At 43.3% G+C, this 26,028-nt stretch overlaps 2 protein-coding genes across 37 annotated transcripts in view; both read right to left on the bottom strand.

Moving 5' to 3' along the window:
* LOC141775468 (protocadherin gamma-C5-like) overlaps positions 1–26,028 on the bottom strand; it is a 227,851-nt gene that overhangs the window by 5,264 nt on the left and 196,559 nt on the right. For 10 of the 36 annotated variants that reach the window (XM_074648879.1, XM_074648878.1, XM_074648872.1 and 7 more), the window contains exons 2-4: positions 5,482–5,540; positions 4,415–4,468; positions 1,400–1,497 (exon numbers count right to left, since the gene is read on the bottom strand). In XM_074648879.1, the coding sequence (XP_074504980.1) occupies positions 1,400–1,497; positions 4,415–4,468; positions 5,482–5,540 (211 nt within the window). Of the gene's footprint in view, positions 1–1,399; positions 1,498–4,414; positions 4,469–5,481; positions 5,544–11,052; positions 13,788–15,830; positions 17,876–19,280; positions 21,820–26,028 lie in introns of those variants that run through there. The other 26 variants (XM_074648893.1, XM_074648892.1, XM_074648889.1 and 23 more) reach the window with 13 other exon arrangements.
* LOC141775471 (protocadherin gamma-C5-like) lies at positions 22,718–25,569 on the bottom strand. Its single transcript, XM_074648899.1, has one exon. The coding sequence runs from the start codon at positions 25,290–25,292 to the stop codon at positions 22,749–22,751; it is 2,544 nt and encodes an 847-aa protein (XP_074505000.1). The 5' UTR covers positions 25,293–25,569; the 3' UTR covers positions 22,718–22,748.

A 26,028-nucleotide genomic window follows, 5' to 3' on the forward strand; every position in this document is an offset into this window, starting at 1 on the left:
GGGGTGTAAGAAAATATTGAATATTGCAATATTATGTTTTTTGATACTGTATACTCAAAAAACCTGTATTGGATTTTAATTAATAGTTTACATGCAAAGATTAACTCTGTCAATACTTTATTTCATTTGCAAAGCTATGCACCATCTCAGTCTATGCACCCTCTCATTGTAGTGCTATGATGTTGGATGTAACAGGGACTGTGATAAATGCAAATGCCGATCTCACTGTTCTGATTAAATAAAAAAGCAAACTTCTTTTTAGTCAGATTTTATGCATATGTGTAGTGTTCTTTATACTATCACAGCTTCCCTATAATTAGATTTAAACAATCTCAATATATCGCTTTGCTTACAGTATCGCAATACATCACAATATATTGAATCGCAACCCCTGTATCATGATACGTATTGCATCGTATTGCCAATACACAGCCCTACTGTGTACATAACTATTTTGAGATAAAAGGAACTACTCATCCCTTAAACCATTAAAAGTGGCGACTCGTTGACCCTGGAAACTCCCGAAAAACGTATAAAAACTAACCATTGTTTATCTAAAATTGAGTCAGCAACTGTGTGCCTTATTTTTCGCCTCAAATGTTTTCAAAAACACATTTCGGTGAACTATTTTCGTAATAGAACAAAGTTTCCAAACGAGCCGCCATGTTGGCCCGGTTTGATATTCGGGAGCAGACCACGACCACATGTATGAGTGCATACAAGCACGTACCATCACTAACCATTCGCGGGTGATGTACACATTTCCATAGTAACAGCGAGCTCCACCAATCAGAGACGTCGCTGTTACACTTAGAATTGTGGGTAGTGTAGTACTTCTCCATGACATCGCAAATATAACGTGTTTTTCTTAAAACAAAGTTGATATCATTCACATTGTGGCTTCTGGAGCACCATCGTTTCACAATCGAGTCTACCTTGGATGGTTACGGCATTTTGGCTAATAATCAAATGCGATTCAGAATATGAATGGGATTTCCACTTCAGGAACCTCACAGTTGAGCTCTATAGTCTTCTGCTTATGATAAAACACTGTGCATGTGATTAGTGTGTACACTGGAAACATGCGTCTCTGTCATGTTGTTGAATTCAACACATCAACTGTACTGTTTATCTGAGGGACTGCAGGTAGTTACGTCCACTGTCTGAATATCCTCTCGGTAATTATTAGCCCACAACCACGACATGGAAACATCAATGTGGACAGTGAGAGCTTTATCAATGAGCGAGTCTGGCTAGTTGCCCTCCAACCAAACAGGAACCTAAATAAACAACCTCTTCCCACGCACCCTCACTAGGCTTATGAAGAGATAAATTGGTTTGGAAAAGAGAAGATGAATCGATAGAAGGGAGGAAAAAGATGACGAGGTATAGGACTCACCGTTAGCTGCAGCCATCAGGGCTTGGAGCTGCTCAGCCTCAGTTGGGGGCTGGGGCCATGGGCCAGTTCCCATGGCAACCTCAGGTCCTCCAGTAGCCCTGTGGCGAAAACGAGGACAGAACAACTGTAAATAACTGGTGATCCGTCCTCTCCAATGTGTGTTCAGCTCACTGGTTTGACAGTTGGTGGTTTATGATGTACATGTAAAGGCAAAGCAGCTGATGGCCAAGTACACAGCCTGAGGGGAACTCAGCAAGGAAAACAAGGAGGATGTATAGTTTACAAAACAGGGTGTGTCTCAAACAAACACGCACTCTTTAACGCACTCGTCTGTCTGCACACGGCACACGGCAGCAAGCGTGTTTGCGCATTCATACACAGTAGACATTGTACAACGTTCACACTCTCTCTGGTAAGACTACGAGCACTAACTGCGCCGTCTAGTAAATCTGATTAAATATTTAATGATCCCACCTTTAAAAGGAAATAGCTGTCTGCATAGTCACACATGCGGCGCACAGTAGGCGCTGAACATTTCCATCTGGACAAACTTCACCTTCAAAGGCTTGTTTATTTAAAGTCTGCCATTTGCATGTGGGGGCAACAAAGGAGAAAGCAGACCTGCAATCTATTATGCTCACCTACTTATTTCCATTCCCACACTTGTGACACACCAACACAAGCTCTACTACTGACAACTACGTCGCAGCGCTTTAATCCTGGCTTCCCAAAGTGCTAATAAACCTCCATCTTTCGATTTTTGGATGGTGGTTTTGATTGGCCATGAGACTGTAGTATGTTATCTTCATACTACTGGTACACTGTCAGAAAAATAACTAATAAATGTCACTTCACTTCATTAGAAGAACAGAAGTCACAAACAAATCCTATAAAACCATTGCTGCTTCTTGAGTTGTTCCAGGGCAAAAACAATATATATGCTTTTACCTAATCTCTTAACCTTCTGAATTGTGTGTTCAATACATTGGCTATTTGACTATTTAACAAACCACCTGAGGGCATTTAGTGGAGGATCATTAGCCCACAGGGACATGGGTAAAAGGTTCTGGTGGAGTGTACAGCTCCAAAGAGAACAGTAAATGACACATTGAGGTCTCAGGTTCTACTTTCTGACAAATACAGGCTGCAGTAATAAATGAAATGAATGAAAACAGGGCTGTATGTATGTAGATGTGTTAAATACATGGGAGATAAAGAGGAACACACTCTTTTCTATTTAAAACCAACTAAAAAAAACTCTTGGACAAATTGGTCTGCTTCAGGGAATTAAGGGAAAGTAAAGGACACAAAAAGGGGAAAAGGGAAGAGGAATTCTAACATAAAAACAGGGATTTGTTTAAGAGCAGGTTGCCAGATCTCGCTGCCAAAACTCTGAAGTGGTTTTCGGTACGGCGCCAGAGAGAGACTGAGGGAGAGAAACACGTACGGTCTGTGCCAGGCAGCCAATGAGAAACAGGCTGGGTAAGAGCACGGTCAGTAAAGCCAGGGCAGCCATTTTGTGCCTCCTCACATCATTAAAGATAAAAGGGAATGCTTCATTTGAGCTAAATTAGCATCTCTCTGTACTTATCACATCCTGTGGTTTTGTTAAGCGCTTCCTGTGGTCAGGATTATCACTTCCTGTGGGCAAGATTGTCAACTGTGGTCCAGAGGAATGTCCTTGGTTGGCCTGACGGGGCTATCGTTTTTCCTCTGCAACCTTACATGACATGGTTTATGTCTACGGTTAGCTCTCCTTGTTGATTTGCTGAGAAACTTCTAGACATTAACTTCTAATTTAATTTAAGGCCATTCCAGCCAGTCACATGATGACATCTGACCTCAGGAATTTAACATGGAGTGCTGTTTACTCCATAGAGTGGGGCAGGGATGACATATTATTGTATGCCAACCTGGAAGTTAGAATCGCCCTGGGTTCCCTCGACAAAAAGCCAATTGGATCTTTCCATTGGGTTTTGGATTATTTCAGAAAATAAGATCTGTGGCAAACACATGTTTATGATACTTACACGTTTTGTTCCGTAAAATAATCTCCACAAATGAACTCCACTTTTATGATGTTTGAAGTGTCAATATCAATCGCCATAAGTATAAAGCTAACGTTAGGCTAAAAACGAACTACACCACGGTTGCATGAGCGCGAGTAAACACAACGAGGCTGTAAAGGCGGACGTGTTGTGTGATGACATTATGTAGTCTCATTTAGTCACTTGTTAGCAACCGCCTTTTTAAAGACATATAAAACTACAAAATTCACGAGTGGAATATTTACTGAAGTATTTTATATTGTAGAAAAAAAACATAAAAAATCTCAGTGTTAACCACAGACCTTATTTCAAGCATCTAACTAAAAACCCATTGACTTCAAGACGAGGGAACCGGAAATGCAGAAATGCTAACTCCTTTCATGGTTTTAGCATTCCTGCATCACTCTATTGAGGAACTTCTTAACCTCTAACCGGTGTTTTAAAGAAATCAATCATGAAACAGCTGTCTGCATTGTCTCTTTCTTGTTGCTAAATCACATGGAAAAAGCCACAAGTGGTGAGGCTGAGCTACAACCATCACATACAAACACCAAAGGCAACACTGCATGGTAAGCCACCTTCTTGGAGGACAGCTCTCAGAGTATAATGACTATTATGTATAGCACACATACAAGGCATAACAAATCTACAAAACACTGCACGCAAACTCAAAAGTGTCACAATCCTTTCTACGCCACAGCAGGCATTGTGGCCTAAGCACATCGATCAACAAACCCCATCAAACTTTTAGGGAGACTAACAGAAGCTATGGGTTAGGTACATCTACACACAGCACAGCACTCAACTGCAGTGTACTACCTAAAAGATTTTAGCCACTCTCTGTCCTTATCAGCTGATTTGTGATCAGGTCCCTTTCTTCCACCCAACAGTGACTTGACAAAAGTGAACACTGATAAGCTTCTAAGGTCAGAGAGTGACCACATAGTGTCTACGTCTAAATTAGTACCTTGTCCCACTCTTCGGCGTCCATCGTATGTGTGTACCGTATGGCATGTGGGGACTAAAAACACAACAAAGTTATACAATCTGAAAGAATCACTGTGTATTTGACTGAAGGCTGGAGTTAGTTAGAAAAAAAGGAAAAATGCTGAAATATTGTGCTGTAGATGTCAGTGGAAAGTATGTTGAGTCTGTCATATCCATTTAAACGACTAGAGATGGGGAGTTAGTTTTCATTTTCCCCCACCACTAACATGTCCAATGTATCCATAATCCCAGTGGTATTCTATAACGACAGTGGTGTGTGTGTGTGTGTGTGTCTAACATTTTCCTGACTTGGCTCAACACAGCGTTTTGCCCCAGCTGCTATGTTTCAGGGAGAAGCCTTGACTCATAGAATGTGAATGTGCAATGATTGTTGTGAAAACTGTTACAGCACGCACTCCATTTTAGCCCACACAACATGGGCAACAGCGATCATCAGCCATCGACATACACGCTCACTAAAACACACAACTTAAACACAAGTCATCTACCGTCATTTAAGCAAAGTCAGTACGACCTCGCAAACTGAGGAGAGCGCAAGACGGATGAAAACACTATCCCATCCCCCCACTAGCGCTGGTCACCGTCCCTCATCAGTAGTACTGAGTGATGGCGCACAGGCTCAGAGAGCGCAGAGAGGAGAGGAGCAGGAGGGGGAGGGGGAGGAGGAGTGGAAGCTGCGGCAGCCATTTTATAAAGCAGCCTGGAAGCAGGCAGAGATGCTCATTCAGGAGTGTGAATTCAATGAGCAGAATCATGCAATAAAATCATCGCTACAGTGCAATTCAAAGTCAGATGGTTGCATTGTGACTTTGATGTCTATCAGTACTTTACAATCAGCACTTTGCAGGCAGCGAGTTGTTATGGTTGCAGCGCTCACTACCATCCCCCTCCTTTTTTTATTCCCCATCCTTCATCCCTCCCTCTGTCTTTACGATAAGCTTGCCTTATGCAGCACAACAACGTGTCCTTGACATTACTGGGCATTTTATCACTGTGTGTGTGTGTGTGTGTGTGTCAGTTACTCACCCACTAGGTCCGGGTCTCGGTCCCTGTGTGAAGCGCCAGTCATTGTTTGGGGGCTTTTGCTGTGAAGAGAACAGATTTTGAGACATGAATTGTATGTTTCAATGCAACAACAGCGTGACGTTTCTAAGGTGCAACTTTTGGTTCAAAAGATGTTGTTTTGTGGCTGACACATCTGTGTGTGATGGTGCATGTCTGTGATTTTAGAAAAAACCTTTTCAGTTTTTCAGTGAAGCTCAACAAAGGGTTACAGATGGAAAAAAAATATCTGTATGCTCAGACGTACATGTTGTTCCAAAAGCTGTGGAGCATAAATGCTGCAGGGGAACGCACACTCACACAAACAAACACACAAACTGGAGTGCTGCTTATAAAACGGGACTCAAAACCAAAAACAAAGAGCAGATATTACATGATCACATGACTGAGAAATCAGCTATACAATATCTGTAAGTAACAACAGGTAAGAGTAACTACCGGGCTCTCATACAAATCTTTTTAATAGATGCAGAGGGCAGAGAGAGTCCTTGGAAGGTAACGCCGTGTTATTTTGATACCAAAACGTCACAGAGATAAGGCGATGGTGGCTCAGCAGTGATAAAAGCCTCTCTCTTCTCTATGTGTCCCTGCTACTCTCTATTAATGTCTTCAAGCCCATTGCACTCTTGTCCATCTCTACCTCGCTGGCCATGCCACCATGTCTTTTCCATCTCTCTAGCTCTTTCCCTCTCTCTCAGGCTCTCTTGTTGTGCAGTGATGCGGTGAATAGACCCTTGGCTTGGCTCCAGATTCTGCCGCCTAATCGACACAAGAGCTCCCCGGAGAGGGAGGCCAGCAGGATGATGTGCTGCATTATTAAAAGAGCTGTTCTACCCGAGGGAGTGATGGAGAGAAGCAAGAGAGCAGGAGAGAAAACAGGAAGAGAGAACACCTATGCAAAAGGAACAGTCAAGACTGGAGCCTCTATGTAAACAAGGAACAAATGCACCAATGAATGGTGACTTATTGAATGTACAAAAAGAACAGACAAGGGGACACACGTTAAAACAAATGAAATGGGGAAAAGTATCCATGCAGACAAAACAAGTGACTGCCAACCACGAAAAGAGAATTACAGAGAACTCAACAGCAAGTTAAATAGGGGATTGAAAGAAGGGACTGTGGTATATTGTCTGGTCTACTAAGGACCTACGAAGGACACTACAAAGGGTGAGAGGGAGTGTGAATGATAATGTGAGAAGTGAAGGAGTTGTATAGCAATCAGTGTGGCTATAATCCATGTAGTGTTGGGTGAAAATGTGGATTCAATTTCAGTGTCGTCTACAAAAAGGTCGGCTTCATCAGTCAATACAATCAGTCGAGTCTTCAACGCAAAAGGAAAATAAAGTCAGACAGGTAAAAGCCTGCTTAGTTATATCCTCATAACAAACTGCAATGCCACAACTCACAAGTTGTCATTATTACAACAAAAAAACATAGTGGATGAGGATGAGAGGAGGAGGGCATATTTGAACTCGTCTTCCATTCAGAGCAGAGCCTGGTCGATGTTTCGAGTCTAAAAATGGACTCAAGGATGTGTATATGTGCGTGGGCATGTAAGTCTGTCTGAGCTTCGGTAGAGAGAGAAAAAGATCAGCACAGAGTGGAGGCAAACATCCACAGAGAGGCCCAGCATTCCAGCTGCGTGACTCGTTCTCGCCACACAAACATCCACAGACACACACTTGTCATATCCAAGGTCTAATCCCACTGCTATTTTAAAGTAAACAGTACTGTAATCCTGCTTGCTTCATTATGGACAACTTCCCTGTACTTACACATCACAAGCAGAGGGGTAATATCCATAAGAATGCAAATGTCTTCTGCTCAAGAAGAAAGTCAAACTTCATCCTTTCACTTACCGAACCACAAACTGTAAAGAGTTGCTTAGGTTAAGATGGTTGCGACAGCAACAGTTGCCGGGGAAAACAAATCTCAAGCCAGGTTTAATGACATGCAGGGATCAAAATCGAATTGACTTAAGCTCCAATTATCTGAACATCTTTAGATGTAATTGTTTTTGTTACATAGTCTCTGAAGAGAGTTGATCACATGAGACAGATGAGATGAAGATATTCAAAATGCTTTACAAGGTGGGAGATAGAGTGAGAAGGTCAAATAGACTAGTCAGGGAGACTAGGTCAATGGAGGGAGATGAAGGGATTACAGTTCTGTTGACCTGAATTCTCATCTAATAGAGAGACTTTCATAACAGCCTGGAAGCTTTATACACTGTCAGTCTGCCTCCCTTACATCTTTAAATGGAACCAAAAAGCTTTTAGGGATCCCCAGGTGAATAACAACCAGTTCCTTAGCTATACCACAACTATCATCTTAAGAGATGAGATGGATATTCAATATGTGAAATTATGTGAGCACTGGACTCATCGTGGGTTATAAACTGAACTGATCAACACATCTGGACTTTGTCCAGCATGTGAATGTGAGCTAAAACATCTGGTTTACTGCTTTAACACGTCTATCATGATACAAAAAGTTCTATCCAGGTGTACAAAAACAAAATAATCTTTCTCTCCTTCTGACAAGAGTGGAAAAATACAGTACATGCAAATGCTTCCTTCACACATACAGGACCATCTGGTACTCTTTGCAGACGATTCAGTACGCACGCACACAAATTGTATCGGTGTTAAAAGAACTGTGGCAGGACTGCACTTGGTGCTCCGTCTGAAAAGAGTTGTGTCTGTTCTGTTGCTCTGATAACCTTCAGTGTACTCACACATACACACCATATAATAACCTTCAGCACATATAGGAAATGATTACGCCAGTAGAAATCTAAAGATGTATAGAAAAATAGGATGTGTAACTATTAAAATGCTGGATCCATTACATTGTTAATTCATTACAAGGAGAAAGCTGAGAACTGTGACAAGAGAAAAGCAAAAAGTGTGCTTGATTTAAATATCCCTATCCCTTAAAAAACATCATGACTCAACTTACAAACCCTTGAGGACAGTTTTTCTGAACCGCATGAGCCAGTTTGTCCCATGTCATCACCCATAAAAAAAGTATATTTACAAAACACTAACTCAGTGCACGTGCCAACCCTTATAAACTCCCACCCACTCAAAGACTGAAAAACTAACACGTGGTTATGAGAATATTCAGATCCTGCTTTAAATCTTTGATTTTACCAGTATAGAGAGGGGAATAATTGCAAAGACGGAAGTGAAGAGGCAACTTAGTTGGTGAGTCAAATTCATGACATCCAGATTTACATGCCACTGAGCCAGAAAACTCAATTAATCATGGGAATATTTCTCATGGTTAAATAGAGTGTGCCAAAACAGCACACTGCTAAATGATTAGAGGATACAAAGAAGGGCAGTGGGAAGTGACTGACAATTGGGCACTATGTCCCCAGGGTCCTGCTAAAATTACACAGTACTGGAGGCTCCTTGTGCCTGATGCTTTGAACACACAACCTCACACGCAAGCACATAAACACCCACAGTGATGGCTGCAGCTCTAAAGCCATTATAGCCTACGTCGTCTGTCGTTATATGGCACACGTGCGTCCATCCTTCCTTTCTCTTTGTCTATCCCTTTTCCTCTGTTGTTTCTCATTGCACACGTGTCACTAGAACAGGGAGACAGATGGTACCCTGCTGACCTCATGAACAACCTAATTCAGTGTAGAGAGAGTGTCCATGTAATAGAGACTCATGAGAAACAGAAGAATCATTTTGATATTACGCAGACACAAGGGTAAACATCCTGTTGTTGTGTGGAGAGGAATGGTTATCACCAAAACACCACAGTCACAATAATGACCTTTAATCTACACTCACTGTCAGCCATCTTCTATCCCTGACAGTGCTTCCTTTGCATCAAAACACTAAATGGGCTGTCTGTGTCTTATGCATGTGATTATTATCTAGTTAGCTTTGCTTCACACCCCACTCACATGGAAAAAAGGGCATTTCTGACCAAGGATCTCATAATGGAAAACAGAAATGTCTGTACATAGCAAAAAAAGCCTCACTCATGTGAATGCTGAGTCCTGGAACCAATCACCAAAAGTTCAGAGGACAACAGGATGTCAGGGGTCAGGCCACTGACCCCATGAATTCCTGTTTTTCAGCTACTGCTTTATTCTTTAACTCCCTCCACCCCACCCCTCGTACCATTTTCTTTCCTTGGCCCTTTTCCTCTCCCTCTGTCATCCTGTTTCCCTCTGTCTCCCAGCCATTCCACTGAGCCAACACTGCAGGATATTTTCATCTGTCTGTCTCCTCCTCTCCATCTGTTAGGAGCACTTATTTTCCCCCTTCCTTTGACATTGCTTCTCCAACTACCTTCTTTCTGCCCGCCTTTCCCTTTATCTGTATCTTTCTATCCATAAAGAACAGTTCCTCTCTGTCATTTAGTTACTAGAAGTCAGAGATAGTAACCACATTTCTCAGCCTCAGGTCAGATTAAATATTAAGATGTTCTTCACTCTGCCCAAACCTGTCTAGTAGGACAACGAAGGTCTAAGAGCTGTATCACCATGTGGGGGGGGGGGTAGGGATTCTCCTGCTAAAACAAGTGAGGTTTCAGATAAAATACTGCACAGCCATGTGACAGAGGAAATCTAGTTTAGCACTCTACTGGAACAAGTTAAAGCAACAAAACTATGATTTTAACCTAATCGCTGTATAGATATTAAGGCTGGGACGACACAACTATCTCCTGATTCGATACTATCACGGTACTAGGGTGCCAATTTGATTTGTATTGCGATTTTTAAGTGTTGCGATGCTACAAGTATTGCGATTGGATATTACGATTTATTGCGATTTTTGTTAACGTTTTTAACACTAGACTATGGGAAAAGTTGAATCATATACTTCTAGGGACTTTTACTTTGGAAAATATTTAAATAAATAGGCATTTATAATTTTTTCCAGCAACCCAAAAATCAAAGAATTCAGACATTTCCCTCACAAATTAGTGGTATTTTCTTTTTAATTTATAAGGGACATGTAATGTTATAATTCTGGAATAATTTTGTATATACAGTACCCTTTGTTAACACCTTATTTTGAAAACTGAACGATAACGTTTCCTGTCAATGACAGAGTTAGCATGCAGCTTTAGCCATGATGTCTAACTTTGCTTTTCCTGGCAATGTGTGAAACCCAAAGTGTTTCCATACTTTACTGTATTTGTAGTGTTTACCACTTTGGATTTAAAATGTGAGGATGCAGGTCGTATCCACGCAGACCCTCTACTGTTTTCAACCTTTTCGTTTCGGCTTACTGCGGCCGGCTGCTGTTTGTTTTGGTTGACAGATACGGAACGGATATGACAACGACAAAAGTGGTAACTTCCTTTTACCTCCGCATAGACTCAAATTAAGCAAATATATCGATTATGGCATTAAAAAATGGATTTCAAAATCAATAAAAAAAAATGTGAAATACTTATGGCATTTCTCAAACCCGTCTATAGATACTGAAACACCTGTATTGGTCTGATCCCATAATGGCATATCCCACCAATGCCATGCTTGCTCGAATCCCTCACCTCACTGGCTGAGTTCATAAGGTGCTTCCTGCTGAGTGTCATGTTGAGTGTGTTGTTGTGACTCAGCATGGGTGTCTTCATAAATACAAAGTCACTCCGGCTGGATAGGGTGGAGTAGCAGGGCCTGTAGGTGCGTGTGTGCGGGTCCTGGTTGCCACCCACGACCTCCATATAGCGTATGGGTCCATCAGTATTGAGCTGCAGGTGCAGGTCCTTGCTAGGCCTCTGATGATAGCGGCTGGACCTGTGGCGACCGTAGCAACAGCAGTCAGGGTCTTCAAACCCTGTGTCACGGTGCCTTAGGCAGCGTACCATGAGGATGACAAAGGTGATGAAGGACACAGCCGATACACAGGCCAGAGAGATGATGAGGTAAAAAGTGATGTCCGACATCCCAGTGCGGTGGTAGAAGGGTGGGTGGCGAGGGCTTGCTGGAGCATCGATGGCCGTGCCCTTCTCATCCACAGTTACTGTAATGTTCACAGAAATGGACCTCGGCGGGTCACCGTTGTCCTGTATGATGACCACGATGTCATAAGTCGAGCCCTCTTCCTCCTCTGCCCACTTGCGGGCTGTGCGGAGCTCACCTGTGTGTGCTCCAATACGGAACATGCCAGCATTTGGTCCAGGGGCGATGGAGTAAAACAACCATGCATTGTGCCCGCTGTCATCATCCACCCCTACAAGTTTATTTATGAGGTGCCCTGGGCCAGCAGATGGGGGCACAGTCAACTGTAATCCTTTGTCTTTTGAGTAGGAGGGGTGTACAATCACTGGCACATTGTCATTTGCATCCACTACAAACACATGCACCGTGACGTTGGCTGTCCTTTGGGGCACCCCAGCATCTCGGGCCTGCACCTCGATACAGAAAGCTTTAAGCCGCTCATGATCCAGAGAGCGCATGCTGTAGATGAGGCCACTCTCTGGGTTAATGTAGACATAAGAGGAGATGGGAGAGCCCTGGACCATGCTGGGAAGAATGGAGTAGGAGACACGAGCATTGTCACCGAGGTCTGGGTCAGTGGCCGAAACAGCAGCGATGGGGGCACTGGGAGCATTGTTCTCTGGGATGTCCACTGAGTATGAAGGCTGAGAGAAGGTGGGGGCATTGTCATTCACATCAGAGAGCTTCACCACAAAGGTGGTTTGTGATGAAAGGGGAGGGGACCCAGCATCAGTGGCCTTGATGACCACTGTGTACTCTGGGACAGTCTCACGGTCCAGGTTGCCAGCAGTGGTGAGGCTGTAATGCATTCCAAAAGCTGAATTAAGTTTAAATGGCAAACCTGGTTGGACAGTTAATGTCACCTTCCCATTCACAGCAGAGTCCAGGTCCCGTGCACTTATGAGCGCTATCACAGTCTCTGGTGCAGAGTCCTCTCTGATGGTACTGGTCAGTGACGTCAGTGTCACCTCTGGTGCGTTGTCATTCACATCAATGATGTCCACCATGACGTTACAGGAGCCCTCCATAGCGGGAGAGCCTCCATCTCTGGCCTGCACTGTGATGTGGTACGCAGTAGCTTTCTCGTAATCCACATCACCCTTCACACGGATCTCCCCGCTTTTAGAATCCACACTGAAAAGGTTGACAACCCGTTCAGGTGTGTATTTACTAAACAGGAAAGATATCTCTCCGTTGTTACCCGAATCCGCGTCAGTCGCGTTCAATTTCGTAACTAAAGTGCCCCGTGCAACATTTTCTAATAGCCTAACTTTCTTTACCGGCTCGTCAAAGACGGGCGCATTGTCATTTACATCCAGGATTTTAATGAGCATAAGTGTTGATCCGGATCTCTCCGGTTGACCTCCATCTATAGCAGTGAGCAACAGGCGAAACGAGGCCTGCGTCTCTCTGTCCAAAGCTTTATCCACCACTAGCTCTGGAAACTTACTGCCGTCACTTTTAGATTCCACTTTCAAAATAAAGAAGTCATTCGCTGCGAGGTGGTAAGTGCGTAACGAGTTCGTGCCCACGTCTGGGTCGTGCGCGCTCTCCAAACGGAACCGCGTGCCTGGAGCGGCTGCCTCGGAGATCTCCAGAGAAATGTTGCTGGTAGAAAACTGCGGTGCGTTGTCATTTACATCCAGAATATCCACCAAGACGCGATGAATGTCTAAAGGATCCTCCAGGAGTATTTGAAGGTGTAGAGAACAGTCTGAACTCAATTCGCACATTTGCTCCCTGTCAATTTGTTGCTTGATAACCAAATCGCCGGTCGCCTGTTTTACCTCAAAGTACTGCGTTGTGGAGTCCGAGACCACCCGCAATCTCCTCTGAACAATCCCCTGAGCAGAAAGACCCAAATCTTTAGCGATATTCCCAACGACAGAGCCCGGGCTTAGTTCCTCCGATACGGAATAGCTGAGCTGAGCGGACGCACAGGAGAGCCAAGCTAGATAAAAGCAAAGCCTCCACAGCCTCCCTCCTATGGAGCGCTTCCTCTGTCTGCTGGAGTCCATTGTGCTCTGCGCTCCGAGGATCGGAGGAGAATGGGGAAAGTTTTTTAACTTCTTCTTTCACCGTAACGTATCCATAGTGTTGTTAAAACGAGGCGGCCAGGTTTGACGGTAAACATTTCCGTTTTAAAAATAGAGCGATGGGAAGTTTTGATGTGATCATGTCGGCCTTGTTTTACGAAAAAAACGAGGAGGAAAATCAAAGTATTTTCTGCCTTCACTGAAACTCTCCGCTCTGTCTCCTCCGCCTCACTCCCCACATGGGCGGAGAGAGGCCACAGAGGACTTCCCACCTCATTGGGAGGCAGGGCTGGACCAGCTCAGTCACACAACTCACAGCTCACACACAGGGAAAACTTTCCAGTGACTCCACTTCCACCGACAAGCAAGTATCAACTTAATTCCCAGTGTAAACGTTTTAGAGGACACTGAAAGCGGAATAGAGGGAGGAATACATAAGGACAATGGAAAATGTAATATTTTATAATCCAAAAAAAAAAAGATATGAAGAATAGATGTTATCTTATAGTTATACAGTTGAAAACTTTAGTCACGTGCTCTCATTGAGACCTCCTCATCATCAAAACACAGCAGCGCATCAAGCAGCTGTTATTTATAGCAATGCTATTTGTATCCGCAGGGGGGCAGGGTTTCCAAACTGGGTTTACTCCTACCCGAAGTCTATCAAAGGAAAGTTTCAATGGGGAACATATTTTAAAAAATATGGAAGCCATAAAATGCCACGAGGACGCCTATTTGAAGATACGTGCTACGCAGCCTAAATTAAAGGGCAGAGTTTTGTTTGAGAATAGACAGCAATAATAAAGTATAATTGTTGCAAACAATACAAACGAATGTAGTTTATTAAAATTGACCACTGAAAAAAAAAGTTAAAGCTAAGGTACGGCATCTATCTCTGCTATCCAATCACACAGACCTAACTCTGCTCATAAAGCTACTGCACACCCTCAAGGTCGCAATGCATTTTGACAATGTAACAGGTTTGGGAAAGTCTGATTTGAGTGAGAAATGTCTTAAATAAAAACTCATATGATAAAAGAATTAAGGATTTTAATTCCAAAACCCTAAATCAACTGTACACTATTTTCTTTTTCTAATAATTGCTGCCAAAAAAAATCATGCTTATAATATCAGTGAATTAAAAACATTAACACATTAACCTGAAAAAATATATATATTTTACAAAAGTAAATTCACATGTTGTTAAAAACTATATTTTATAAGGTGGAAGCAACGTCTGATCACAAATGGAAATATATGCACATTGCCTTCTAAAAATAAGAAATTGTGATAAGAAACAGTTACATGGTCCTACTTTCATTAAAGACCTATAAATTATCAAAATAAATGTATTATTAAGTTAATTGGTTATCTTTTTTAAGGGAACGATACTGTAATCGCGTTTCCATCCACGTACTTTTATGAGCATTTTGAAGTATAGCATAAGAAAAGCTGGAACAACAATGACAACGGAAAAAATTCAATAAAACTGCGAAAACAAGTTTTGACGCTAGCTTGAGACGGTTTTTACCTTTGTCGAAAAATAGTTGATGTGCTACATGGATTATGGAAACACCTTTGGCAAATACATTCTGACATAGCAAACATTTAACTCACATGACTGATCAGCTGTTTCTGCTCTCGGAGTCTTCCTTCCTCATGTTCTCATAACGTGTGAATGCTTGTCTTGGTGTCCAATAATATCGGACATGAAAGAACAACTAAAACGTGCCCAAATTCAAACAAATTACTGAAGACCTCTCTCCATTTTTCTCTTGCAGAAATCGGCGTGGCTTGTTTTGTTTCCGGTTCGCAACCTCTACTGGATTACAGCCATGCGTAACCTATGCGCCAATTTCTGACCAAACTACGCTGTAGCCGAGTTGATTCGCTCCAAACCAGTTGATGGAAAGGCTCCTAATTCGCACCAAATACTTTTTTTTTTGCAATATTTCAAAAGTTCACTTAAAATTCTCTTGAGAATTGAATGGAAACACGGCTCAATGCTGAAAAACAAGCAACTTTCACAATATCTAGTATAAAACTGGTTCTTAAAACACCCTAAACAGATCACATGTCATCCGCATTGTAATAAAGCCAGTTTGTGCACAGGCAGTGTTGTTTGTATGGAGAAAGGTATTTCAAGATTAAAACAACCTTTTTTATTCAAAGTGAAATTTAAAATTCAACTTAGTTTTGATTAGTTTCACATATATATTCCAAGCTATACACGACATATATAAGCCAATAATGACTGAAAATGTATATAAGCTGGTCTACTGTTTTCAGCTCACCTGCTGGCTCTCAAAGGTCCAGGTGCTGTCGGGTAAAGACGCATCCAGAACACTGATGACCTCCTTAAAGTCAGTGGTGCTGCTCGGTTTAATCAAAGTGAAATCACTGTACTCTGACATCGGAGACATGCAGGACCTGAAGGACTGACTCTGAGACATCATGTCTCCTCCCAGGACCTCCACGTACTTTATAGGTCCGTCAGTGTTGAGCTGGATCTGCAGGTTTCTGTTGGGGTTCTTGTAACCATCACAGTCGGTCCGTCTCATGCAGCAACTACCGCTGCTTCTGCTGGTCCTCATGCATTTAACCGCTAAGATGAGAAAAGTCACCAGAGACAGCACGGACACCGAGGCCAGAGAGAGAATCAAATAAAGGGTGATTCTGCCAGTTTTCCTGCTGGGCTCGGCCACTTTGTGTCGGAGGTCTAAGATGGGCTCATGGAGGCCGTCCTCCAGCAGGATGGACACCGTGACGGTGGCGGACTGGACCGGTTCCCCGTCGTCCTTGATCTCTATAAGCAGCCTCTGAGAGGAGTCATCCTGCTCGGACACAGCGCGTTTAGTCCTCACCTCCCCTGTGTACAGGTTGACAGTGAACAGAGAGGCGTCTGAAGCCTCCGCCAGTTTGTAGGAGATCCAGGCGTTATGGCCCGAGTCAGCGTCCACGGCCGTCACCTTGGTGACCAGGTGACCCGCTTTAGCGGAGCGGGGCATCCTCTGATGAGAGAGGGAGCCCAGGGCAGCGGAGGAGGGGTAAATAACAGCGGGGGCGTTGTCGTTCTGGTCCAGGATAAAAACATGGACAGTGGCGTTGCTGCTGAGAGACGGAGAGCCCTGATCCTTTGCCTGAACCTGAATCTGAAACACCTTCAGCTTCTCATAGTCAAACGAGTGCATGCTGTAGATGCTGCCGTTATCTGAGTTAATGTAAACATAAGAGGAGACAGACACGTCCTGCACTTTAGAATCCAAGATGGAGTAGGAGATCTTCGCGTTGTCACCAAAATCCAGATCAGATGCTGATACTGAGTACAGTATAGAGCCTGGTACCCCATTCTCTTTTAAATACACATTATAGGAGGGCTGAGTGAATATAGGAGGGTTATCATTCACATCAGTGATGCTGACAGGTATCATTTTCTTACTGGACAGAGGAGGAGAGCCTGAATCAGTGGCTGTTATCTCTATGTTATATTCTGAGACATTTTCTCTGTCTAAAGCACCACTGGTAACCAGTGCGTAATTATTAGAAAAAGATGGTTTCAGATTAAAAGGAGAGCCTTTGGTGAGTTGTAACGTCACTTTACCGTTATCACCGGAGTCAAGGTCTCGTGCACTGATCAAAGCAACCACGGTACCACTTGGTGCGTCCTCGCGTACTGGCTTTGGCTGAGAAGTGAGAACTATATCTGGAGCATTATCATTGAAATCAGTTATATCAACCTGCACGCGACAGTGGCCCTCCATTTCAGGGCTGCCTTTATCTTTTGCAGTTACATCAATGTCATATGACTTGGTAGTTTCAAAATCTAGCTCTCCTTTCAGAGTGAGTTCACCTGTTAAGGGGTTAATATCGAAAATTGACGACACAGAATCTGGTGTCCGGGAGCCAAATGAGAATTCAACTTCACCATTTAAACCTTCATCTGCATCTGTTGCTTTGGGCTTTATAACAACAGCTCCCTTTACACTTTTTTCACTCAGGGTTACTCTGTAAACGTTTTGTTCAAACACTGGAAAATTATCATTTATGTCTAGCACGCTTATGGTTATTAGTGAGGTTCCAGATCTTACTGGATTCCCACCGTCTAATGCTGTCAGTAATATTTTGTGAACAGCCTTTTTCTCTCGATCTAGAGGCTTTTCTAAGACAAGTTCTGGGACAGTCTTACCACCCTGTATTTCTTTTATTTTAAGGGAACAACACTCATTTTTACTAAGAGTATATGATTTCAGTGAATTGCTTCCAACGTCAGGGTCCATTGCACTCTCCAAAGGAAAACGCGTGCCAACTACTGCTAATTCTGCTAATTTTAAAGATAATTCATTTGAAAGGAAACTTGGAGAATTGTCATTTATATCTCGTATTTCAACCTCAATTCGGTGTAACTGTAGCGGGTCCTCTATAACCACTTGCAGAGGTAACACACAGCTGGCGCTTTGTCCACATAAAGCCTCTCTGTCTATTCTGTCATTCACCACCAGCTCGCCCTTCCCTGCATCCACACTGAAATACTGCTCACCAGCCTCAGAGGCGACGCGCAGCTTTCGATCAAAAATCTCTGATAGTCCCAAACCCAGATCTTTGGCTAGATTTCCTACCACAGAGCCCTGTTTCAGCTCCTCCGGGATGCTGTAACGAGTCTGTCCGCTTATTGTACTCCACAAGAGAAAGAAATGATGCCACCAAAGCGCCTGCCATCTCCAGTCTCGGTATCCTATTGTCTTTGTCATCCTCGATTCAGTAAAATACATCATTTCCAATCCACAAGAACAGCGAACATGATGTCAAAATCCATATTCCCATAACGTGACATATTCCGTTAAACAGACGCCTGTTCATGGTGAAAAAAATAAAATTAAGACATAACCTTATACTCTGAGTATATGAACCATTTCCCTACTCTCCTCCCACTCTGAGCATTGTGGTTTTGGTGCTGAAGCTGCATGGGGGAGGGAGTAGATCTCTTTGTACAGTTCTGAATGCTATTGGTGCACAACATCCATCCCTCACATCCAATGAGAGGGACGCTGAGCAGCATCATTAAAGATACACTAACCCCTTTGCACTGCTATGAAATAGGAAGTGAAACACAACCACGAGATGCCATTCAAATATCAATGACTTATATAAATGTAAAATAAATAGGCCACATGCATTAAAATCAATGCTTGTATATAAAAACTATATTTACTGTTAACATTCGTTTTGATGAGGCCTAATTTACTTTATTTGGCTTTGATTTCTAAATGCTATCATCAGAGTTGATGTAAGTCAATAAGTTCAGGACATGTACTGAGTGAAAATATTTATCAAGTGTGTTAGTTAAACGTTCATGTATTTTCATAGCTACCCCTCGAGTATAAGCCATCAACAACAGTCTATTGTCATGCTCTCCCTACGCCTCATGGGCCAGTGTCGCTGTCCACCTCTGTGGTGCTGAGACGCTCTGCTCGAAAAGCTATTCAACACACTCCTCAGATCAAATAACAACAGAGCCAAAAATGTTGTCAAAGTTAACTAGACAAATCACAAGTTTTAATTTGGATATAAATTTGTTATTTATATTTCAAATACATCGACTAACAAGGGACAAATATCCAAAATGTTTAGAACCTATTGCAGCACCTTGTTATTAGGATTTTTCACTGTGAAAGCAAAAGTTTTGCTTCTTTGCAGTTACAATAGTTTCACAAAACTGTATATGCTATTGTTGGTTCACTGCTCACCTGCTGGCTCTCAAAAGTCCAGGTGCTGTCGGGTAAAGACGCATCCAGAACACTGATGACCTCCTTAAAGTCAGTGGTGCTGCTGGGTTTAATCAAAGTGAAATCACTGTACTCTGACATCGGAGACATACAGGACCTGAAGGACTGACTCTGAGACATCATGTCTCCTCCCAGGACCTCCACGTACTTTATAGGTCCGTCAGTGTTGAGCTGGATCTGCAGGTTTCTGTTGGGGTTCTTGTAACCATCACAGTCGGTCCGTCTCATGCAGCAACTACCGCTGCTTCTGCTGGTCCTCATGCATTTAACCGCTAAGATGAGAAAAGTCACCAGAGACAGCACGGACACCGAGGCCAGAGAGAGAATCAAATAAAGGGTGATTCTGCCAGTTTTCCTGCTGGGCTCGGCCACTTTGTGTCGGAGGTCTAAGATGGGCTCATGGAGGCCGTCCTCCAGCAGGATGGACACCGTGACGGTGGCGGACTGGACCGGTTCCCCGTCGTCCTTGATCTCTATAAGCAGCCTCTGAGAGGAGTCGTCCTGCTCGGACACAGCGCGTTTAGTCCTCACCTCCCCTGTGTACAGGTTGACAGTGAACAGAGAGGCGTCTGATGCCTCCGCCAGTTTGTAGGAGATCCAGGCGTTATGGCCCGAGTCAGCGTCCACGGCCGTCACCTTGGTGACCAGGTGACCCGCTTTAGCGGAGCGGGGCATCCTCTGATGAGAGAGGGAGCCCAGGGCAGCGGAGGAGGGGTAAATAACAGCGGGGGCGTTGTCGTTCTGGTCCAGGATAAAAACATGGACAGTGGCGTTGCTGCTGAGAGACGGAGAGCCCTGATCCTTTGCCTGAACCTGAATCTGAAACACCTTCAGCTTCTCATAGTCAAACGAGTGCATGCTGTAGATGCTGCCGTTATCTGAGTTAATGTAAACATAAGAGGAGACAGACACGTCCTGCACTTTAGAGTCCAAGATGGAGTAGGAGATTTTGGCATTTTCACCAAAATCCAGATCAGATGCTGATACTGAGTACAGTATAGAGCCTGGTACCCCATTCTCCTTTAAATATACAACATAGGAGGGCTTAGTGAATATAGGGGGGTTATCATTCACATCAGTAATATTGACATTTATTGTCTTTTTAGTCGACAGAGGAGGAGAGCCTAAATCAGTTGCTGTTATCTCAATGTTATACTCTGAGAAACTCTCTCGGTTTAAAGGACCACTGGTAACCAGTGCGTAATTATCAGAAAAGGAGGGTTTCAGATTAAAAGGAGAACCTTTGGTGAGCTTTAATGTCACTTTACCGTTATCACCGGAGTCCAGGTCTCGGGCACTGATTAAAGCCACTACAGTACCACTTGGGGCGTCCTCAGGCACAGAGTTTGGTTGGGAGGTCAGAAATATATTTGGAGCATTATCGTTAACATCTAACACTTCAATATGAACAGTGCAATGCCCCTCCATTCTCGGGTTTCCTTTGTCTCTTGCACTTATGTCTATTTCATAATTTGCATTTGTTTCGAAATCTAATTCACCTATAAGACCTATTTCTCCGGTTAATGAATCAATATCAAACACAGATAGGACGATATCTGGTGTGTGCGTTGCAAATGAGTACTCTACTTCTCCATTAGGACCTTCATCAGTATCTTTAGCTGTAAGTTTTAGGATAGATGCACCTTTTATGCTATTTTCGCTGATAGAGACTTTGTAAACATTTTTCTCAAATACTGGAAAATTGTCGTTAATATCAAGCACGTTTATTGTTATCAGAGAGGTCCCAGATTTTACTGGGGTTCCCCCGTCTATAGCTGTTAGTTGAAGCTGATGAATTGGCTTTTTTTCTCTGTCCAGAGATTTAGACAAGACTAGCTCTGGTACTTTCCTTCCACCGGACACATCTTTAACCTTTAAACTAAAAAAGTCGTCTTTACTCAAAGTATACGACCTCACTGAATTCACTCCAACATCCAGATCTTGCGCGGTCTCCAAAAGAAAACGTGCCCCTGCTGCTGTCGACTCTGCTATTTGTAATGTTATTTCTTGCGAAGGAAATCTTGGAGAATTGTCATTAATATCTTGTATTTCCACTTCAACTCGGTGCAATTGTAACGGTTTGTCAATGACGACTTGCAGAGGCAGCACACAGCTGGCGCTTTGTCCACATAAAGCCTCTCTGTCTATTCTGTCATTCACCACCAGCTCGCCCTTCCCTGCATCCACACTGAAATACTGCTCACCAGCCTCAGAGGCGACGCGCAGCTTACGATCAAAAATCTCCGATAGTCCCAAACCCAGATCTTTGGCTAGATTTCCTACCACAGAGCCCTGTTTCAGTTCCTCCGGGATGCTGTAGCGAGTCTGTCCGCTTATTGTACTCCACAAGAGAAAGAAATGATGCCACCAAAGCGCCTGCCATCTCCAGTCTCGGTATCCTATTGTCTTTGTCATCCCCAGTCCGTTAGAATTATTTCCCATTGAGGTAATCGGAAAACAGATAGTTACCATCCATTGCAAGGAAGCATTAATCCAAAACAAAGATCCCAAATCGGTTCATACCGAAAACTAAATAAAGATTTTTCTTTTTTTAATTCCGATAAGAGCATCACTCCCTCTCGTGCAGCTTCGTGCAATGCAAGTGTGTACGGTGCTGAAGCTGCATGGGGGAGGGAGTAGATCTCTTTGTACAGTTTTGATTCCTATTGGAGCACAGCATCCATCTCTACCGTCCAATAAGGAGGGGGCTGAGCAGTGCTTTTAAAGACACAACCGCCCTTGAAAGAATCTGCCTGGATGCATTCAGAGTGTGTGAAAGAAATAATACGATGCCAGCTGTTACATATCGCCCATAATGTAAATTTAAATAAAATTAAATCTGATTATGAAAATACAAATACTGTCTATGTTCTGGTTATTTCAACTTTTGATGAAACAAACTATTTTGTGACTTGAATCCGAATTAAAATGAGTGTATTGTGCAACGTGATTACTGAAAACAGTTCAGCACTGTTATAAGCAAGCCTATTCAGTGTGTCGCTGTCCAACTGTGTGGTGCTGAAACAAAGTGCCATTCATACAACTATAAAGGGAGCAATCCAGCATCCTAAAATGCAGTACCATGCAAACAGAGCTAACTACAGAATCTGAACTCTGACACACGTAGGCATTTGAATAAAAAAAAAGGAGAGGGTGAAAAATTAAAATCAACTTTTACAAATAGAGAGCAAGCGAGCAATAGAGGTCCAGCATGTTGTGGTTATGATTTATTGACAAAGATGACTGGGTTGGGATGAGGACGTAGTGATGAGCAAAGATGCTTAAAATAAATTATAATAAGACAGGTTAGGCTGTTATATCATAAGTGGATACTACGTGTATAACTACGTTGGAAACAAATAACACCATAATATCAGAGGCCAGTAAAATACTAAATATTTACAAAAAAACGTATACAACGATGTCAAATTACACAGTAGGTCTACTATGATTTCTGCTCACCTGCTGGCTCTCAAAGGTCCAGGTGCTGTCGGGTAAAGACGCATCCAGAACACTGATGACCTCCTTAAAGTCAGTGGTGCTGCTGGGTTTAATCAAAGTGAAATCACTGTACTCTGACATCGGAGACATGCAGGACCTGAAGGACTGACTCTGAGACATCATGTCTCCTCCCAGGACCTCCACGTACTTTATAGGTCCGTCAGTGTTGAGTTGGATCTGCAGGTTTCTGTTGGGGTTCTTGTAACCATCACAGTCGGTCCGTCTCATGCAGCAACTACCGCTGCTTCTGCTGGTCCTCATGCATTTAACCGCTAAGATGAGAAAAGTCACCAGAGACAGCACGGACACCGAGGCCAGAGAGAGAATCAAATAAAGGGTGATTCTGCCAGTTTTCCTGCTGGGCTCGGCCACTTTGTGTCGGAGGTCTAAGATGGGCTCATGGAGGCCGTCCTCCAGCAGGATGGACACCGTGACGGTGGCGGACTGGACCGGTTCCCCGTCGTCCTTGATCTCTATAAGCAGCCTCTGAGAGGAGTCGTCCTGCTCGGACACAGCGCGTTTAGTCCTCACCTCCCCTGTGTACAGGTTGACAGTGAACAGAGAGGCGCCTGAGGCCTCCGCCAGTTTGTAGGAGATCCAGGCGTTATGGCCCGAGTCAGCGTCCACGGCCGTCACCTTGGTGACCAGGTGACCCGCTTTAGCGGAGCGGGGCATCCTCTGATGAGAGAGGGAGCCCAGGGCAGCGGAGGAGGGGTAAATAACAGCGGGGGCGTTGTCGTTCTGGTCCAGAATAAAAACATGGACAGTGGCGTTGCTGCTGAGAGACGGAGAGCCCTGATCCTTTGCCTGAACCTGAATCTGAAACACCTTCAGCTTCTCATAGTCAAACGAGTGCATGCTGTAGATGCTGCCGTTATCTGAGTTAATGTAAACATAAGAGGAGACAGACACGTCCTGCACTTTAGAGTCCAGTATAGAGTAAGAGATTTTGGCGTTTTCACCAAAATCCAGATCAGATGCTGATACTGAGTACAGTATAGAGCCTGGTACCCCATTCTCTTTTAAATACACATTATAGGAGGGCTGAGTGAATATAGGGGGGTTATCATTCACATCAGTAATGCTGACAGGTATAATTTTCTTACTGGACAGAGGAGGAGAGCCTGAATCAGTGGCTGTTATCTCTATATTATACTCTGAGAAACTCTCTCGGTCCAAAGCACCATTTGTAACCAGTGCGTAATTATTAGAAAATGATGGTTTTAACGTGAAAGGAGAACCTTTGGGTAGCCTCAATGTCACTTTGCTATTATTACCAGAGTCAGCGTCACGTGCGTTGAGCAAAGCCACCACTGTGCCACTTGGTGAATCTTCGCGCACCGGCTGCGGATCAGAAGTGAGAACTATTTCTGGAGTGTTATCATTAACATCTACAACATCTATCTGTAGACGAGAGTGACTCTCATTTTCAGGAACTCCTTTGTCTTTTGCAGTTATTTCTATTTTGTAAGTCGTGGCTCTTTCATAATCTAAGTCTCCTTTCAAATGTATTTCCCCTGTTAATGAATTTATTTCAAACACTGATAAAACAGAATCCGGTGTCCGCGAGCCAAACGAGAATTCAACTTCTGCGTTTGGTCCTTCGTCAGCATCAGTTGCTGTAATTTTGATAACAAAAGCATCTTTTGCCGTATTTTCCCCTAACGACACTTTATATGTACTTTTATCAAAAACTGGAAAATTATCATTTACGTCTAGCACTGTGACTGTAATCTGTGAGGTACCGGACATGACTGGGTTTCCACCGTCTAATGCTGTCAGTAGTAGCTGGTGAACTGCGTTCTTCTCTCGGTCAAGAGGCTTCTCTAACACTAACTCCGGGACTGTTTTGCCATCTTCAACTTCCTTCATTTTTAATGTAAAACATTCGTTTTTAGTCAACATGTAAGATTTCACTGAATTACTGCCAACGTCAGAATCTTCTGCACTCTCCAAAGGAAAACGAGTTCCCACTACTGCCGATTCAGAGATTTTCAAAGACGATTCTTTTGTATGAAAAGTAGGCGAATTGTCATTTATATCTTTTATTTCTACCTCTATCCGATGTAAACTAAGGGGGTTTTCTAGAACAACCTGCAGAGGTAGCACACAGCTGGCGCTTTGTCCACATAAAGCCTCTCTGTCTATTCTGTCATTCACCACCAGCTCGCCCTTCCCCGCGTCCACACTGAAATACTGCTCACCAGCCTCAGAGGCGACGCGCAGCTTACGGTCAAAAATGTCTGATAGTCCCAAACCCAGATCTTTGGCTAGATTTCCTACCACAGAGCCCTGTTTCAGTTCCTCCGGGATGCTGTAGCGAGTCTGTCCGCTTATTGTACTCCACAAGAGAAAGAAATGATGCCACCAAAGCGCCTGCCATCTCCAGTCTCGGTATCCTATTGTCTTTGTCATCCCCAGTCCGTTAGAATTATTTCCCATTGAGGTAATCGGAAAGCAGATAGTTACCATCCATTGCCATAAAGCATTAATCCAAAACAAAGATCCAAAATCGGCTCATACCGAAAACTAAATAAAGATTTTTCTTTTTTTAATTCCGATAAGAGCATCACTCCCTCTCGTGCAGCTCCGTGCAATGCAAGTGTGTACGGTGCTGAAGCTGCATGGGGGAGGGAGTAGATCTCTTTGTACAGTTCTGATTCCTATTGGAGCACAATATCCATCTCTACCGTCCAATAAGGAGGGGGTGAGCAGTGCTTTTAAAGACACAGACACCGCCCTTGAAAGAATCTGCCTGGATGCATTCAGAGTTTGTGAAAGAAATAATACGATGCCAGCTGTTACATATCGCCCATAATGTCAATTTAAATACAATTAAATCTGATTATGAAAATACAAACATTGTCTATGTTCTGGTTATTTCAACTGTTTTTGTGACCTAAATCAGAATAAATATTAATGTTTTGTGCAACGTGGTTACTGAAAGCAGTTCAGCCCTGTTATAAGCAAGCCTATTCAGTGTGTCGCTGTCCAACTGTGTGGTGCTGAAACAACGTGCCATTCATACAACTACAAAGGGAGCAATCCAGCATCCTAAAATGCAGTACCATGCAAACAGTGCCAACTACAGAATCTGAAATTGGACACTTGTAGGTTTTTTAAGAAAAAAAACAAAAAAATAAACAAACAAAGTAGTTAAAATCATCCTTACAAACAGAAAATACGGGAGCAACAGAGATCCTGCATG

This window comes from Sebastes fasciatus, chromosome 10, assembly GCF_043250625.1.
Source record: "Sebastes fasciatus isolate fSebFas1 chromosome 10, fSebFas1.pri, whole genome shotgun sequence".
Taxonomy (NCBI): Eukaryota; Metazoa; Chordata; class Actinopteri; order Perciformes; family Sebastidae; genus Sebastes; species Sebastes fasciatus.

Bases quoted from the DNA above. Each gene is read 5' to 3' on its own strand.
- LOC141775471 (XM_074648899.1), bottom strand. From the start codon at position 25,292: ATGGTAACTATCTGCTTTCCGATTACCTCAATGGGAAATAATTCTAAC.